General features: G+C 38.5%; 1 protein-coding gene across 2 annotated transcripts in view; it reads left to right on the top strand.

Moving 5' to 3' along the window:
• The window catches only part of RAMP3 (receptor activity modifying protein 3), a 42258-nt gene that overhangs the window by 7565 nt on the left and 14778 nt on the right, over positions 1-19915 (top strand). Inside the window, exons 2-4 of one of the 2 annotated variants that reach the window (XM_071553429.1) lie at positions 669-811; positions 10439-10468; positions 13466-13598. In XM_071553429.1, the coding sequence (XP_071409530.1) occupies positions 697-811; positions 10439-10468; positions 13466-13598 (278 nt within the window). In that variant the 5' untranslated portion in view covers positions 669-696. The remainder of the gene's footprint in view (positions 1-668; positions 812-10438; positions 10469-13465; positions 13599-19915) is intronic. The other variant, XM_071553430.1, reaches the window with a different exon arrangement.

Below are 19915 nucleotides of genomic sequence, written 5' to 3'. Positions count from 1 at the left end.
GTGCTCCAGGTGCTGGAGTAGAGATTCCTGTGCAGCCTGTGGTGAAGACCATGGGGAGACACCTGTGCCCCTGCAGCCCATGGAGGTCTATGGGGGGAGCAGAGATCCACCTGCAGCCCATGGAAGATCCCACACTGGAACATGTGGGTACCCAAAGGAGGCTGTGACCCCATGGGAATTTCACACTGAAGTGGGGTCCTAGCAGGACCTGAAACCTTGAGGAAGGACCCACACTGGAGCAGTTCATGAACTGTAGACTGTGGGAAGGACTCACGTTGGAGAAGTGTGGAGCACTGTCTCCTGTGGGAGGGACACCATGCTGGAGCAGGAGAAGAGTATAAGTCCTACCCCTGAGAACAAAAGAGTGATAGAGCCAACATATCACGAACTGACTACAGTCCTGATTCTCCATCCCACTGCACTGCTCTGGGAGGAAGGGGTAGTAAAATTGGGAGTGAAGTTGAGCCTGAGAAGAAGAGAGAGGAAGGGGGAAGGTGTTTTTAAGATTCAATTTTATTCCTCATTACCCTACTCTGAGTTTAATTTACAATAAATTAATTTTACCAAGTTGAGTCTGTTTTGCCCATGATGGTAGTTGTTAAGTGATTTCTCCCTGTCCTTATCTTGAGCCATGAACCTTTTGTCATATTCTGTCTCCCCCTGTGCAGCTGAGGAGGGGAATGATAGAGCAGCTTGATGGGCACCTTGATGGTCAGCCATCCCAGAGCTCAAGAATGTGTGGAACCGAAGATCTTTGGAGTCTGCTCTTTGGGGTTGATCGTCTTCATGTTTCAACCTGGTGGCACGAATGGTGATGAACAATTTCTTCATGCTCTAGCAATTTTCATAGCTCAGGAAAAAGTAAAGGATAGAATTTTTCTGTACAATGTTAACTGGTTTTCCGTACTTGTTAACTGACATATTCCTAGCACATCTTCATTCTTTTATGTAAGTGTAGACACTGCTGATCTGCTGCTGCTGAAATGTCTTTTGATCTTGGGCTGATTAAGAAAACAAGGTCATACAACCCACTTTTAACATTTTTGTAGTAAAATACTGAAATGAAAGAAAAATAGGATAGAAATTAATAATGGCTAAAAAAAACCCTTGAATTTAAAAGTTTTGCTGTCCAGTTACAGTAACAATTGTATACATAAAGTAAGTTTTTTATGGAACAATTACTACTAAATACTTTTCCATTACACAGGAGTAGCTGCAATCAGCTTTCTGTACAGTGTTAAAATATGAAGATAGTGGATGCTGGAGAGAAGAAAGAGAAGTGCAAATCTTTCACTGTCGTATCATCTTACTCCTTTAGTGACACATGCTACTTGAAAAACAAAGCAAAAGAACTGTGTTAAAAAATGTGAAATTAAAGAAAATACAGAAAGTGCAAACTGAGAACCACTGGGTTCTGCATGAGCAGCCAGATGTGCTCTGACTTGCTGGCTGGGCAGTGTGCCTTGGGGAAAGATACCTGGCAATTTGTGCTTCAGTGAGTTTCAGTTCTGGTCCTCAGATCCACTGAGAGGAATGATTTACTGCAGTAGATTGGCCTAAGTAATTTCCCATACCAGAATCTGCTGCTTTGCAGTTTCCTATGTGGATATACATCCTGGAGTGCAGGAATCATAGTGCTTTGCTGTGCTTGCAAGGATGCTGTTTTGGTGGCGCTTTGTTGGAGCAAGGATGCTGTTGTGAAGAGCCACTCACACCTTCTATGAGCATACATATACATAGAAGTATAAGTAGACATGCAAAACTGTGAAGGTTTTTCAGTGTTTTATTGCTCTTGTGAGTTCTTCATGGCAACATGCCATTTAAAATGTTCTATGATCATGTAGGTGAGTATCCAGAACTCTGGAGCCCTCATAGTCAAGCTGGGCTACTGAAGAAAAGCAACCCAAATCTGAATGGTCAGGCCCACTTATTATTTCATGGTAGGCATAGAATTCACACTAAATATGAATTCACTGGAATTATGTTGATGTAATGCCTCAACATAATGTGTAACAGCATCAGGAGTCTGCAAGAGGACTACATGCATCAGCAAGAGATGGTGGTTGTGCAGGGTGGGGATTTTTGTTGTCTGGTCAGAAAAAGAACAAAACATTTTCCCAGGCCTTCTGAGATGGTAGTATATTGATTTAAACGTTCTGCCTATCAAGGGAAGAAGGAACTTTTAATGTCTTCAAGTATTCCATGGTTTAAAACACTTCCTCAGGAGGGAGTGTGCAGTGACCCTTGTTTGTGAAACCATCATGGGTCATTTCCCCTTCTCAAGGTTATTTTAAAAAAAAAAATTGCTTGACTTTTCTTTCAGGCTACTCCACAGGAGTCCTTACTGACCTTGAAGGACTGTGTTTCACACACTTTCACAGGTGGTTAGGTATGGAGTAAAGTCGGTATTGTGCTGACTTTGTGTTTCTTTATTATAGGAAAAACTTGTATCGCATCACATTTTCTTTTGTGTTTTGCCCCCCTTTTTGACTAATGACAGGCAGTTGGGTTGCAATAATGAGCAGCCATTAGATCAAAAGTGTGCTTCCAGGTGATCAGTGGTACAGTGTCAGACTGAGGTCCTGGATGCAGATAGCCAACTTCAAGACCATGTGGTTTGGAGTGTGTGTGTTTCTCAACAGTAATTGCAAGCTATTTCACCTTTGAGGGGAAGGAACCTGAACTCTGCTGCCTCATTAGTTGATGTATCTTTCTCTTTCCCATAAGTTGCACAGCTGACACATTTCACAATTATCTTTTGGGCAGAGAGATCACGTTCTTTAGTGCTTTGGTAACATTTTCAGAGAGGAGATAGCGGTGAAACAGAGGTCCTGGCACCAGACTTCTGCTGGATCACTCCGTAGATGAGTGATACTGGTTTCTGCTTGTGACCTTAGACAGATTTCTTAGTTTTGTCATTATTTCCATAGTTCATGTAGAATGGAGACCTCAGTAGCTGTACTTCACAAGGCTATAATGCACTGAAGAAGTACAGAGGTTTAGGGGGTGAAAACAAGACTTTTCACTTCCAGTTGCTAGAGGTGTATTTATCTGTAATCATAAATTATGAAGAGCTATGATCTTTGTTGTTTTGGATGTGACAACTACAGTATGCCAAGACTCAGAAGATTGGGTCATGCAGGCAGAAGTTAGATGAAAATGGGGAGCAAAAATCCTTTGGAAGGCCTGTAGGTATATAGTGAATAACAGTCTTTGTCTTATGTCCTGGATGATACACAGAGGAGTGAATTCAGTGAATTTGAGTTTGTTAGGAAAGCTGTTGTGCTTGTCTCTGCTGACTGTAGAAACCTCCTAATGCTTGTAGTCCCCTGGAACTCTCTTCCAGATGGCTTAAATCACAGAATCATAGACTATCCTGAGTTGGAAGGGACCCACAAGGATCACTGAAGTTCAACTCTTGGCTCTGCACAGAACAATCCCAAGAGTCACACCATGTGCCTGAGAGCGTTGTCCAAATACTTCTTGAATTCAAACAGACTTGGTGCAGTGACCATTTCCCCAGAGAGCCTGTTCCAGTGCTCAAACACCCCGTGGGTGAAGAACCTTTTTTCTGATGTCCAAACTAAACCCCTCCAGTCACATCTTCATGCCATTCCCTCAGGCCCAGTCACCGGTCACCAGAGATAAGAGATCGGTTCCTGCCCCTGCACTCCCCCTCATGAGTAAGCTGTAGACTGCAATGAGGTCTCCTCTGAGTCTTCTACAGGCTGAACGAACCAAGTGATCTTACCAGCTCTTTGTATGACTTCCCCTCTAGACCCTTGACTGTCTGGACTTCAGCAAAGGCTTTGACACCATCTCCCATGCCATACTCCTGGAAAAGCTGCAGCCCATGGCTTGGACAGGTGCACTTTCTGCTGGGTTAAGAACTGGCTGGATGGCCAGGCCCAGGGAGCAGTGGATCCAATTGGTGGCCAGTCACTAGTGGTGTCCCCCAGGGATTAGTGTTGGGTCCAGTCCTATTCAATATCTTTATTGATGATCTGGATGAGCAGATTGAGTGCACACTTAGTAAATGCTGTGCGGATTACACCAAGTTAAGTGCAAGCATTGATATGGAGGAGGGCAGGAGGGCTCTACAGAGGGCCCTGGACAGGCTGGACTGGTGGGCCAAGTCCAGTGGTATAAGGTTCAACAAGACATAATGCTGGGTCCTACATTTCGGCCACAACCACCCCATGCAGCGCTACAGACTGGGGACAATGGCTGGAAAGTGGCCCAGTGGAGAAGGATGTGGGAGTGCTGGTTGACAGCTGCTGAACATGAGCCAGCATGTTCCCAGGTGGCCAAGAAGACCAATGGTATCCTGGCCTGTATCAGAAATAGTGTGGCCAGCAGGACTAGGGAAGTGATTCTCCCCCTGTACTCGATGCTAGTGAGTCTGCACCTCGAGTGCTGTGTTCATTTTTGGGCCCCTCATTTCAAGAAAGATGTTGAGGTAGTGGAGTGTGTCCAGGAAAGAGCAATGAGGCTGGTGAAGGGTCTAGAGGGTAAGTCCTATGAGGGGTGGCTGAGGGAGCTGGGGTTGTTCAGCCTGGAGAAGAGGAGGCTCAGGGGTGACCTTATCATTGCACAACTACCTGAAAGGAGATTGTGGGTGGATCGGTCTCTTCTCACAAGCAACAAGCAACAGGATGAGAGAACATAGTCTTAAAGCTACGCCAAGGGAGGTTCAGGATGGACATTAGGAAAAGTTTCTTCACAGAAAGGATGATAAGACATTGTAATGGACTGCCCAGGGAGATGGTGGAGTCCCCGTCCCTGGAGGTGTTGCTGGACAAGACAGTGCAGTGGTCTAGCTGACAAGGTAGTGTTTGATTGTAGGTTTGACTTGGTGATCTCAGAGGTCTTTTCCTCTAATCTCATTGATTCTGTGAGCTTTGTACCTTTCCTTTGGATGATTTCTATTAGCTTTGTCTTTCTTACATTGTGGCACCTAAAACTGCTCACAGGACTTAAGGTGAGGCCACACAAGCACAGAATAGAGTGAGACAATCACCTTCCTTGACTAGCTGGTGATGCTGTGCTTGTTGATGAATGTCATCTTTAAACAGTTTCTAATGCCACAGATTTCTTTCTAGCCTGAAATCAAATGTACTTTTCTGACTGTTCTTCAGTTTTACTCCCTGGAAGGATGGATCTTGAGTCTAGGGTATACCACTTTTGTAAAAGTGTGAAGAGAGTTTACTTCAATGTATTGATTCTGGTGTTGTAATAATTAGTTGTTCCACTGTCCAAAAGTCAGTGGCTGTAAAAAGGTATTTTATATTTCAGTTACTCAGTGCTTCATCAAAAATGTAGCCGGACAGCAAAGAGCTGGAAAAACATTGTTACATTTCAGGCTGAGTCACACAATTTCCAGTACAAACCAAATTTTAGTCTACAGATAAGTAATCCCCTCCTTTCACAAGTCTGTTGTTGAACTGGTATGGCTCATTTAATTATTCAATAAGTAACTGAATAAATTAATAAATTATTCATTTACTAAATACTAAATAATCTAATAATATATATTAGTAGAGAAATATTTTATTAAAAATACTGGTCCTATGTTTATTTAAATAAAACATACTTGTTTCAAACAAAGTAGCAGAAAACTCTCTTCTGGAAGTAAACATAGACTGTTCAGAAATTATGGAACAATATTAATATGCTGCCAGCAGTGACTTAAGAACTTCACAAGGCAATATAATGGGCAATAATTTGTATTGCTGCTCTGAAAAATTCCCAGCTGAAGCATAAGCTCAGAATAATGGTCACATTTATTTGCAGCCACTGGAAACCTTCGGAACTCTGAAACAACATGGGTCTGAACAGTTGATGCCCTCAGTAATTCCCTATTGATTTGCACCAATGAAATGAAAAGGCTTAAATTGCTTTCTTTGATGCTTTGCTGGCTCTGCAAGAAGAAGACTCTAATGTCCAAAATGGTTAACTGTCTGAAATTACCTTAACAATTCAAAAGCAATAATGTAGTGCCTCAAACTGTGATAAAGTACAGTGTTGAACTGCACTTTTAGTTTTGAATATTACATTTTCATGGCTATATATACGTCCTTCATACAGTTGACACAAGGGGATAAAAATAATATTAAAAAGGATTCAATATCAAACAGGAGGTAATGCAAAGCTGAGTTCAGTGTTATGCTAGCTCTCTAGGTAACTTCTTCAGCTCAGGGACAGATCAGTGCACCCTGCCAGCAGGATTACCTTGCTCCTGCCACTCCACATGCTGAAGCATGACTTTTTCTGGGCCAATTTTGCATGCGAGTATAACACTTTTTTCAAGTACTATATTTATTGCAAGCTTCTGTTTATTCCCGGCATCCTTCCTTTGTGTTGAGTTCCTGTCATTGCCCGTCTGTGAACTTCAGTTGCCTCATTTCCTTGGCTGTTTTCACACTGTGTGATGAGGTTCTTCCATCCTGTCCTGGTCCCCCTCTCTCATCCCATTGCTCTTATGAAGAAAAGTGTCAAAAGGACAGTCAAGAGCTGAAAACAAAAGATGACCTTCTGAGCCATATATATTGTAGAAAGAGTTATTTAAAGGTTGGCAGGTGAGGACTTCAGTTATTGTACCAATACTATTATTTTAACTTCTGTACTTTTATGCTAGCCTCTAAACAGCAGCCTTTCTGGGCTTTCCCATCAGGTTTGAGGATTTCTTAGCCTATTCAGATTTGTAGTATCTTGGCCACACACATTTGACTTGATTCCAGTAGAGGACTTTCAGAGAAGGCTTTGAAAGGCAACCACGGACACTTGTGTTAGCTCATTTTCCTTCTGTATTCAGACAGACCCTTAGTGAAATGAGACTCTTGAGCTTATACATGCCCAGGAAACAGATAATAAAGAAACCCTACACCAATTGTAACCAGTGGGGTTTTTTATGCAGCAGTATGCCTCTCAACTTTGTATGAGAGCACAGAAGTAATTTCTGTGGGAATTTCTTATGCATTAGATACCCTGAAGTGTCTGTGCATTCCTGCTGGAACACCTGTAAATGGAATAACTTGGGGTTTACATAAAGGATTGGTGAATTTAACATGATCTTTAATAGCATCTCTGCAACAGGGAATTTTATTTAACATTTAAATACCTGAAGAAACATTGCACTTCTGTAAAATTGACTTGCTCAGTATTTAAAATCATGTTTATTAAGAAAAAGGTGGCTATTGATTAGTATGACAAAATGATGTTGATAGATTATTAATCTCTCACTGGTGTTTCCAACAAATCATAGGTGCATGACCGCAGAGCAGCAGTTGCCACTGGGTGGGCTTAGTTGCTGTCCTGAACTGTATGTCAGGACAGTACTTGCACAGCTATGTGCTGCAATCATTGACACTTCAGGTTCTGCTGAGAGGCAGCTGTTTATTTGGTACATAACTTCCAGTAGAGATCTGATGTCCTTATGTATTAAAGGTTAGATGATGGTAGTTGGGAGGGTTGTCTTTAAAAAAAAGGTATAAAAGTATCCTCTTGGCATGAGGTTTGAGGTCATTATATGTTATGAAAATTATAATTGAAAGAAAGGGGGTTTGAATCAGACATCACAAATTTCAAAGAATATACATAGGATTATACACCTGCAATTGCTGGTGAAAAACTGCATACAGCAGTTTTGTCTGGTAAAATAAGCATTATTCTGAGAAAGATGGGAACCATCTAAAAATCTTACTATCCTGTCAGTGATAGCAGTATCTTGAAGAAACATTCAGGTAAAGGAGAATTCTTACATTTCCCTCTTATATACTTACACAAGATTTTCAAAATTATTCTTAAAATGTGTTTGGAGAAATGTGCAGTAGGAACAACACACAGCAATTCATATTCTGCTTCAGATTTATGAAGTAGTTGCAAGACAGACATTTAGTGCTACTTTTAAGCCTCTGGGAAAAATACCAGTGAATAATAACAGTATAGGAGAAAAATAAACATTGAGAAATATTTTTCCGTTTCACAGAAAAAGTTTATATCATTTTAAAAATTACAAGGCAGTTACCCTGTCATGTGTCCCAATAGTGAATTTACATATTGCTGGGAATCTTATTCTGAACTCCATTTTTAGTGTCAGAAGAATGTCTTTTTACCAAAGGAGAGTAGAGGGTAGATAATAAGAAGCTGTAGTGAAGGTCTAGTATCAGATTTTCTGTTTTTTAACATACAAGATTTTGAAGTAGGTTGTTAAGTGAAAAAAAACCCCAAACCCAAGTTTTCTATTTTCTCATCTTCTATTACTCTCTCCTATTTTGATTATCTTTTTTTTTCTTTTGAAAAGCCTTCAAACACATTTTTTCTCATCTTTAATTTGATGATACTTTCCTTGACCTCTTGGTCTCTGACTTGGCTAATGCTAGGGGCAATCGTACATGCTGCTACAGTGTATGGAGAATAAAAAAGTTAAAGGTCGTTGCTGTGGTTCATTATTGATATGATTTAACCTTCAGGCACCTTGTACAGTTAAACTGAACCTCCTTTTCTTTCCCTAAATGTTGGTTCAGGTAGGATTGTATGGCAACTCTTTTATTTTGGGATCATGACAACATATTCCAATACTGTGACCCATTTTGCTTCCTCCGTGTCTTCTAATGAGATGTGATGGCCTCAGCCTTTCAGGAAATAAACTGAGCTTGCCCCACCTTAAAAGAGCTGCTGGAAAGGTCATACTTTTTGTGCAAACTATCATGGCATGTTGTAGTCTCCTGATTAAATCTTTGGTATAAGTTGAATATCTCAGATGAAAGAAAATAGAGAGGTGACACATGGTGGTCTGGATTGTTATTTTACCCTTCTCTGAAGGTATCCAAAGTCTCTTAATTGAGCATAGGTGCAAAACATCAAAACCAGCAAAAATTACATTGTCCTGTGAGCAGGAACATTTGTGAGCATTAACCTGGGAGTCTTTATTCAATATTATGTTTGTCACAGCTTCACTTACTGACGCTTGGGGTAGTCTGGTTCTTTCTAGTAGTAAACCCTGTCTTATTTGTCCTCCCATGGTCTCATGAGGAATACTGCAGCAATAACTATGAGAAATCTGGAGCATAGTGATAGGAATTGATACAATAAGAATTGGAGGTGCAGTCTGTGGTCTTCCAGGGGAGCAGGTAGGGTAACTATACGTGCCTAGACTGTTTCCTCAGAATGGGTGGGTTTGGCTTCATCACAAAGTGTGTGCTTCAGTTTTCTGCTGTTGATAAGGCACTTATTCAAGTGAGGATTCAAGAAAAATCTACCTAGGGAATGAAGTATATTTGTAACAGCTAATAGCCTCGAAAAAACCCCCGCTTCATTTGTGAATGAGATGCTGTGGTTATTTCATCTCTGGGTGTTTGCACGCAACACCATTTTCCAATGTGTGGATTCCTGCTCTTCACAGTACATTCTGGCTCATTAGTAACTAAGACAGAGATTAATGCTTGTGTGGATGAAAAATAGGTTCCTTAGAAGAATCTAAATTCCTCTTAGATGCATGTGCCCAATAATTTGCAGTTAACTCAGTCGACAGCCTGGCACATCACAGTGTGGTCCCTCATCGTCTAGATCAATGTGATTGGTATGGATATTATTCTGCTACGTATATCCTGCTTCAGTATACTGGGGTGATATCTACTGTGTAAACAAGGAGCAGGAGGCATCCACCTGTGTGAAATCACTCATTTAATTTCCAATGCAAAGCTAACACTATCAAATTTGTGAGCATTTTTTTTTCATAATTGAAGTCACATCCCTCTTAGTGGACTTCTGTTAATTTAATCCATCTAGATATACTGCAAATCGCTAATCAGAAGTCTTCTCTATTGGCATAGTCTGTGTTTCCATTTGGATGCTCTTCTGACTCACCTGTGCCAGTGTAGCATCTGCTTGAGCAGCTTATAGATTTTGAATGTAATGTTTGCCAAAATATGTGACTTCACTGTACAAAAGGTGGAGACTGTGAAATACAGCATTACATTTGTAAATGAAGAGATTACACACATTTATGGTTGTTTGCTTAATTTTAATAGTAAAAGAATTTTTTTCTCTGCACGTTAGGATGTGTTTACCTTTGTTTTGAGGAAATGTATCATCTTCTCCAATGTTTTCACCCTCTACAATCTTACAGTAAAATTTCCCTGTCCCTAATCCTTAATGTTGGAAACTACAGGAAGGAGTGGTATGGCCAGACCCATATCAAGTCTGAGTGACTCAGCCATTTAAAGGATAAATAAAAAGGAATTTTAAAACATAGTAGTCTCTAAATGATCATTATTCCATTGAGACACACTCTTTAATAAAACTGAAACTAATGTTTGAATGAACATTTTGAATATTCTGTTGAAACCTAAATTATGCTCAAATTTGCTTGTATCCTTTTATATAACAGTGCAGAAGTATCTAACTAATCTTTTTCTTTTTTTCCCCCTCTCCTTAGTTAATGGTTTAATGACGCTTGGATTCGCAGGTGAGCTTTACTTCAAAAATTCAAACTTCTATTTTGTTTATGGCCACCATTTGAGAAGCTCTTCCATCCTATGGTCTTGTCCATTGGCTATATGAAGAGAGAGTATAGTGGTGTTTTGTAATGGTCATTCTCAATAGTGATGGTAAAACTGTAGAATTATTCATGATTTTGAACCCCTTTGATCAGGGATTTAGACAGAAACTCTTATGTCATCAGATTGCTGTCAAATGACTCAGAGTTTTTTTTCTATAACCCTGCAAAATATTGAAGTTTTAAATAGAGAAAACCAAAAATACCAAGGCCATGGAAAACCCATTTAAACACCCTGCTGAGAAGGGGCTGGAGTAAATTGTCAGCACACATGACGTAGTGAAGGAGAAACTTGTATTCTGTTGGATTTATAGGGTTATAAATCAAATGATAGCTGGGTGTTTAGAAAACCCTGCCAGAAAAGGCAGCTTTGCTTAACTTTTGTCGAAGCATCAGTTCGGGATTTAAGTTGCCAACTGTGCAATTTTGAATTTTGCACAGCTTTAGTGTTCATCTGCAGATCTAACTGTGGGAAGTATAACTTGTAAGTGCTGCAGCTGCCAGATGAATTGGCGGGAGAGCTTCAATAGGCAGGATCCATGCTATCATGTTAACTTCTTCAGGACAAAAATTATGCTGCCTGTTTGGTAATTTTCACCATTTCTATCACTGGTGGTTAGTTGTAGTTCTGACTTTTTGCTGACATGGATAAAGGCTTTATGTCAGCTTTAAAAGTGCTGACAACTAGCCATGATGAAGGAGGTAGGATTAGTTCCCGTTGAGTCAGCTGCACACCTGGAAAGGGTTGTGTAGACTTCGGGTCCCAGGTGCAGCATGGGCTGTCCCTTTATGGGCCTGCTGCTCTTGGAAAGCACGTGAAAGCAAAGTGTTTATTTGGCCAGATGTGATGGCTGTCTCTTGTTTGTCCCACAGCATCACAGAGGCAGTGAGTTCCCCAGCTAAGGGGTCAGCTGCCGAAAGCTGGAGTTATATTGGAAGGTGCTCCTGGCCAGGCTCAGAAGGGGTCATCTCCTTCATGGGTCCACTCCAGCCTGTTTTACAATCATACGCCCCATTTTGGATGGAGATGTTTAAAGTTTCTATTTCATGGCTGGGTTGTGATGTGAAGCCTGAAACTATCAGACTTCGATTTTTTTTTATTTTTTTTTTTACTGAATAGTCAGGAATGCTGCCATGAGTATTGCTCCTTCTCATCCAGCAAAGTCCTGCGCGGTTTTGACCGCAGTTCATGTGGCAGTGTGTTTGGCTGTTACCAGACAAAATTAGAACCACTAGCTCTTTTCAGCAATGATGGGATCCTGCTTTCAAAGCAATTAACAGAAGGAAAAGAAATACCTCCTCTCCCTGGTGTAAATAGGTTCTCAGTAAAAATGTAGGTGGGGTGAAAAACGGTGCAAGACTTGTTTCAATTTAGACTTCTTTATTTTGTAGCATTAAGTAGTCTGTTCTCTTTGACTTTATTCTTAAAAAAAGCTGTTCCTCCAGAGTTCTCAGGAGGATTGCAATATATATAGGTTTTCTTAGGGTTGCAGTTTTGTTGAGGTAATCTATTTATTGAATTTGTACTGCTGAAAGAGAAGAAATTACACTGTTTTTTCCGACTAATTTATTTTAGGCATTTGTATTAAATATATTCATATACATATATTTACTTAATTTTTATTTTTCTACAAAATGTATGCATTTCTTACACTGAACAGTCAAAATAGTGATGTCTATAAAAGTAAGGCAGGACATATTTAATGATTTAATCAAAACAAAATGTTTCAGCCTTATCAAAATCAAATATGTTAGTCTGAATAGAATTTTTTTTCAGAATTTCAATTTTATAAAAAGGCACAATACTGTTTTTATTCCAATGCAAGCATGTGCTGGGTAAGAAACCTTTGACCTTGACTCTAAATATTGTGGCGTTGCCATTACTGGTTGAAAAAGTTAACAAAGTTATGGGCTCGCTCAAGTCAGGGTTAACTATTTCTTTGCAAATAGCTGTATGCTGTAATTTCAGCATCTGATAATTGTAGATAATTCATGGAATCATTTATGTTGGAAAAGACCTCTGTGATCACTGAGTCCAACCATTAATCTAACACTGCCAAGTTCACCCCTTAAAGCATGTCCCTAAATGCCATCTGCATATCTTTTAAGTACATTCAGGGATTGTGGCTCAACCACCTTCCTGCATAGACTGTTCCAGCCCTCTTGGTGAAGAAATTTTTTCTAATATCCAATTTAAACCTCACCTGGCACAGTTTGAGACTGTTTTCTCTCCTTCTGTTGCTTGTTACTTGGGAGGAGAGACTGACCCCCACATGTCTACAGGCTCCTTTCATATAATTGTAGGGAGTGATAAGGTCCCCCCTGAACCTTCTTTTCTCCAGGCTAAACACCCCCAGCTCCCTTAGCTGCTCATCATAATGCTTGATCTCTAGACTATTCCCTTGGCGCATATACTAAAGAAAAAGTCGTGATTGTGGGAATTCAAGCCCTTTAGCTAGTAAGATATACAAATGTTTCTGATGTTAATTTCCCAATAACATAATTAGTTGAATGGGATGAATTTGTGTAAGCTTGAGAACTGCTTTCTATACTGAAGTGTGTGATCAAGAGACCCAGTTAGATTTTAAGTAAAAATGCAAATGGGCAGTAGTAAGTTGGTATGAATTGGAAGCTAAGTAAGGTTGAAAAAGTGACTAGATAGGTTCCTCTGTGCTAGGTATAAAAAGCAATACTATATATGATAACCTTTAGTGTTTTATACTAAGTCATGGTTTCAATAAATTTATGTAAAGATCTACTTTATCTGTTTTCTAAAATTGCTTAGAATATTGAATACTGAGTTTATGAAAATGTAAGTGGCCAGCAGAATTATGTGAGGAGTTTGAGTGATGTGTTCCTGCTCCTATTTCAGTGTTTGTGATTTAACATGCTTCTGCTTTTACCTAGGTGCACGTCAACGCACTGATCTCTGCAATGAATCTCTCATGTTAGAAAAGTTGCCTGCTTGTGGAAAATCCTTTGAAGAGATGATGAAGAAAGTGGACTCTAAAAAGTGGTGCAACCTGACAGAATTTATCATGTAAGAGTTAGGGGTTTTTTTCAATAGTTCTCACCTTATAATGGTGTTTGTCCTTTGAAAAAAAGAACTTCAAATACCAGAACACAGTAATACCTGTATCCTAATATATTCATAATGTGAGTAAAATGTTTGTGTTCCAGATGAATTGAAACCCTCCAGTATTTGGTTCCCAGCTGGCAGAGGGCTAAGCTGTAACTCTGAAGTCCCTGCAGTATGGCCTCATGCACACACCCCCCCAAGCTCTTAGCTCCAAGAGTGTGTGAAATAGACCACTTTAATGAAAATTTACCAATGAAATAATCAATACTAGCTGCTATTGCTTCTACTTCAAACAGTTCTGTTTACATTTAATCTATATTTCAATGCATTTTAGGCAATTTTTACCTAAGTAATTTTTTTTCTGTGAAACCATCGAAGCAATAATGCTGTTCTGCTTTCTCTGTTGGCAGCAATTCAGTTCTCTCCTGTGATTTCTTTTTTTTTCAGTAAGATGATGATTTTTCAGAAATTCATTTTGTGTGAAATTGCCCCATCCAAATGTAAAATGATTTGTGCTATTGAACCTCCTGTAGTTTGGGTTTTTTGCCTACCAGATAGCATGGAGAGACAGCATCAGCCGGTCTGTTTGGATGTCTAAAATACTGCAAGACTGACAGTGAGGGTGGCATTTTTCTCTTATCTCTATTCTTGTTCTGTAGTTGCTAGAGGTACTTAAACATCTGTCAATAAAGCTTCAGACTTCTAACTCAGCACTGGAGGAAACTCACAGGGTTTGTGTAATTGGTGGCATTTTTGGCTTTGTGGAACATCTGCTTCTTAAGACCATGTCTGCTCATGCATAATGTTTGGTTTTCAGAAGCGATGAGTACCCTCTACATCAGCTCAAATCAGAGGAAACTGCAGTTGTTCAGCACTTCAGAAAACAAGACTCAAATGAACTAGAGCTGGTGTGGTACGAGTCAGCCTGAAGCAGAACATGTTTCTGAATCTGAAATGTTGCAGGTGTTGTTTTTGAAGGCTGCTCTTGAGGCAGGATAGCCACGAGTCAGCTGTTACCATACCTTTTGCGGTCATTTAGCCCTAGGTATATTCTTGTATGATCATTGGTCTTGCCTCCTTTTTAGTATCACATCATGTAAGGCAATATTTTAGCTAGTTGATGGTCACCAGGCATGATAGATAATAAAATGTTGGACTGCAGTGCTAATTTGCAGCAGTTCCCCAGGACTCTCTTGTCACTGACACCTGTGTTGAAATGTGCCATCTGTTGATAATGTTTCATAATCTGACAGCATATTAACAACTTAGATGCTATTACCTTCTTAACACATTTACTTGCATGTTTATTTACAACCTTGAAATCTTTTTAAAAAGTAGATTCTTAAAACTGATAGCACTGCAGTAAAAGATGCACTCATTCAGCTCCCTCTAACTGTGGGGAAGAGCAAGAGGAGGTAAACCCTTCTAAAGCAACTTGCAGAAATTGCATTCAAATCTGACAGAGCAATGTGTGTCTACAAAGAAAAAGAAAATCCTTGCAGTGCTGGTACTGCTAAATTTCCTTAATAAACATCTGTATGTTATGGTGCAATAATTTTAATTTTGCAGCTCATCTAAGTGTGTTTTATTCATTTTGAAGGCAGCGCTATAATTTTGCTCTGGTTTATGTTCTTTACAATTATATTATAATCACAGAATGAGTTCTTTGCTGAGACCCTGTTCGTATTGGTAAGTGTCCTTAATTAATGAGACTAGTTGGAGCAGAGAAAAATACCTTTAGGCGTCAAGATATTAGTTTGTACCTTTGCAGTTAAAAACACAGACAGCTTTTTTGCAAGACTTGTGCTAAAATTTCTTCAATAATGTAAAGATTTTAGTGCAAGAATTTTTCAAGGTTTGGAAGTGACTGAAGTCTCTGAGTTTTCCTGACTTTCAATTAGAGTTAAGAATCCACCTGTTTTTTATTCTTTCCAATTGCACTTCCTCTTTGGTGTCATTTTTGATCCCTGTACAAGAAAATTCCTGCCTGCCTAGCCTATGGAGATGGTTTTTCTGAAGAAGTTGGTCAGTTTGAAGCTTTACCCCTTTTTTCCTCAAAAGTAGTACCAGAAGAATTCAAGCTTCTTACAGAAGAAAAATATTTTACAGTTTTACTGTAAAAAAGTAAAAATTATTTTATTATTCATTTTTTAGAAACTTCTTTCTATCTCCTGTGTTTTGAGTTCTACTTTAGAAGATAGTAGCAGGAGGCATTTGTTTTGAAATTTATCTTCTGAATCCAGGACTAATCAAGCATTAAAAGTCTGATTGTGACTTATAAGGGTTCATTGCACTGAAGAAGCAGCAGACTTGCACCTACCTTTAAGAATTCTACTCTTCTGAGAATAAACATTGTTAGTTGATGTCATGCTTTATATAGGAAGCATACAGAATCATAGACTGGCCTGAGTTGGAAGTGATCTTAAAGATGATCTAGTTCCAATTCCCCTACCATGGGTAGGGTCATATGTAGGTAAATTTATTCTGGCTCATTGGAAGACCCTGGACAGATGGGACAGAAACACTTCTTTCTTTGGAGTAATCTGACAAATTAATGAAAAATTGGTATATCTACCCATGGGCACTTGAAATTCAGATATTGAAACCTGGTAGTATTAGTTTATGCCAGTTTTACATCTAGCCTCAAGCAGTCACAATTAATCAATCTGCATCAGATAGTGGGTTAAAACTGTGAGTTTTGTGTAAGAGAATCCTGTTTCTCCTTACAGTAATTTCTGCGTGGTGCTTTTCACTTAGAAAAGTTTTGCAAAATCTTTGTGTCTTGTATCAAAATCTAACAGTTAATGGAAATCTGCTTCTTTTCTAAATTCTTTGTTTCATGGAGGAGTTTTAGCTCTTCAGTGTAAATGGCTGCCCTTGATTATGGGACTGTAAATAGCAATTATCTGCAGTGCCTCACTATTTGGCCAAACATTTGTGAGAGATATTACAGTGACTTCAATTTGCTGTAACTTAATTATAGTGTAAGGTTTTCTGACAGGTCCGACATCTTTAAAAAATCTTGTGTTCTTTAAAAAGCAGCCTTTTGGACTGATTTTAAACAGATGAGGCTCCTATGTGGCAGCTGGTACTGTAAACCAATACATGAGTTTTAGCCTCTACTGCTGATATTAATTGTGCTGGAAAAGTATAATAGTCACATAAACTGAAATCTCAGGCAAGGCTTTACAGAAGCACTGTCAGAAGAAAGTTTCCCTGTTGTTTTTGCATTTTTTGTGAGGATTCACAGAGAAAGTGCAATACAAGTATCCTAGGTCAGATTGTCCAAAGGTATTCAAAAGCTTAAATATGGAGAGGGATCACAGTGGAATTTTAAAATATTTTAAAGTCATTTAGATGTGGTGGGTTTCAGTGATTCTTGCTTGGACATTGGAATATGAATGCCAAACACAAACACTTTTACAAGAAAGATAAAACACAGCTGGAGATACTCATTGGCAGAAGTTACAGTTCTACTGATGCCTTGAAGTTATTCAAAGGGAGCTCTGAAGATGACAATACAACTAGGTGGCTTAACAGACAGGAAATTGTGGTATATGACAAGTGAACAAGCAGAGACTGAAGGGTGGGTGAAAGCTGTATGGGGATTTAACAAAAGCAAATGTACTTTTCATTTGCCAGAAGACTGAAAATTACAGAAAGGTTTTCATTTGTCATGTTCAATATTTTTGTATCTATTTATAGTAACATATAATTCTGCATTACATATAATAACAAATGTATTATATTTCTGCATTACCTTCTTAATATTTTGCAACTGCAGCTGAATATGTAAAATCTGCTACTGCCCATAAACTGAAGTCCATTATTAATGGTCAGATTTTTTTTTTTACTCTGCTGTGTTAAATCCTGGTGTGGTTATGATGGGACTACAGTTGAGAGGCCATGTGTGACTAGTTCCTATAGCAAGTGGCCAGATGAAGAGGGAAGCACCCAGAGCTGTCTTACATGAACCTGAAAAAACGTTGCTTATTGTAATGGCTTAGATTACTTTCTATTCTTAGCTCATGGAATAGTTTTCCAAATACTACTAACTGGATCCTGGAAGCAATTTAGCTGGAACAAACAGTCTGTAAACAAATCTGTGTGTGTCTCCTGGGCCCACCCCCTGTAGAAATTTTGGGACCACAATGTGTTGATGCTGATTCTCAGTGGCTTGTTAAGCTTTTGGCCTGCTCCCAAACACCAGACTTCTCCTCTCTTCTGCATCCAAATCTTTCTGAGTATAGTTAATAATAGTTATCTAGTATGTATAATATATAATATACATTATATTTTATTTATCTATTATATGTAATATATATATAGTTACTAATTGTGAGGCAAGAAAGATTATTATGGCCATCTGCTGTGCACTGTTGAATAATACAGGCCACACAGTCTGCCAAGTAGTCACTGTTTTAAACCCTGTAGGAGTGAGTGAATATGTTATGGGAAGGCATAAATTCTTCTTTTAAAAAAATAGCATTGATTCATTACATCTATTGATCCATTACATCTCTCTATATAAAGTGTTCCAAAGGGTTTGCTGTTCACAGTCAGAGGAAAATGTGTCTTATTTCTCATCAGTTTGACTCCAGTTCCCTGTGACTGTACCTTATTACATATTTCACAGTAAAATTCCTTCTTTTTTTTTAAACTAAATGCAAACAAGTCACTTTTAAGTCAACTTTCAATCACTTTTCTTTTAATAAATTAATATAGAAGTTTAACAGTCCATCATGATAATGCAGATATTTCAAACTTGAACTCTTGCAAGTTTTCACAACTTTTCTTTTGGAGAGTGGATTCCAGTCTGGAATTGAATATTTTGCCTAGCAGTAGTTTGCATATTATTATATACTGACTCCCTATTTTTTCCTCTAATTCTGCTGGGTATTCAGCGCTTTTCTTCTGTCAAAACATTTATATATTGCATTAACCCTCCTAGCTTCCTAATAATTCCAGAAAAACATGGTCTACAAGCAGTAAATGATTTTAATCCCTTCTCAGTGTGACTTGCAAGTGTGATACATGTTATTTGTTTGTGGATCTATCATCTTGCATTCACCAGTATTAAAATGCATATTGCTTACATAAGTCCATATTTATAAGTAATCCAAATCAGTCTGTGTATGTGCATCTACGTTTTCTACTCCTTCATCATATACTATGTGATTTACATACTTAAAACGTATTTGTTTGCCTTATAATGTCAGTTTAGGATATTGAACCAAAACTTTTACAACTGTTCTTCATTAATGAAAATTACTTTTTTTGAGTTTGTTTTCAAGTTCCCTTTATTTTTAATTCAGGGGATACCACTGATTTTTAATGTTTTGGGATGTTTTAAACAAAGTTCAGTAAAACCTTCAGTCATAATATGTGATTATAAGGAAGTATGTGTTATATGCTCACAAAATTCCCAAAAGATTAATTTGAAAAATCCATTAGACTGTGTTTTAGACTCCATATATGTATTTCTAGTTGTTTGACTGCTATGAGAACAAACACTGCAGAGGTAAGAAATACAGATCTGTGTGGCATGTCAATGCAAAAAGCTGTAGTAACAAGGTATAACAAAAAAGAGATTTTCATAAGGAAGTTTTGCTTAGTTAATCTAACAAGACTTGATATCATACTCTTTAATCTTCACTATTGGGTATTCTTTGTTACATTCCCTACATACATAGTTATACTATTTTTCTTTTTTCTTTTTTTTTTCCACAAGGTCATTCAGTAATTCCACATAAAGATAGTGCTTAAAGAAAGCCTGTCCAAACTGAACTATACTGTGGCACAAACCAGTCAGCATTCCTGATTTTATTGCAGTATCTAGAAATATTTTCAGTGGTAGTAACAGAGCTAATGGCATTGCTCTCTGATAGTTACATACTTTTTTTTGTTGACATACCACCAAGCACCTTTTGTCTTTAGAACCATATAGACCTTGTTATCACTGATTTAGGCTTTCAGTTTTTCTGCAATAAAAATTTTTAGGCTTAAAAATACAGAGAAGTAATCGAAGGGTCACTACTGGAATAGCAAAGATGGTAAAAACATAGATATTTGGTCATAGGCTTCCTCTTTTTTTTTTTTCAATTGAAATGTCAAGAGTTGATGTGTAATTTTCCCAGGTGTCAGAAGGAACCTATTTTGGCCAGATGCACATTGTGTGTCTGGAGTCCTGGGCAGCAGATGCTGATACAGAACATGAACCTATTTCCATCACTCAGGAAAGTGTATCAGAAGGAAACCAAAATGAGGGCAGGATGCTG

This window comes from Pithys albifrons, chromosome 4, assembly GCF_047495875.1.
Source record: "Pithys albifrons albifrons isolate INPA30051 chromosome 4, PitAlb_v1, whole genome shotgun sequence".
NCBI lineage: Eukaryota > Metazoa > Chordata > Aves > Passeriformes > Thamnophilidae > Pithys > Pithys albifrons.
This window is presented reverse-complemented; position numbering and strand designations above follow the sequence as displayed.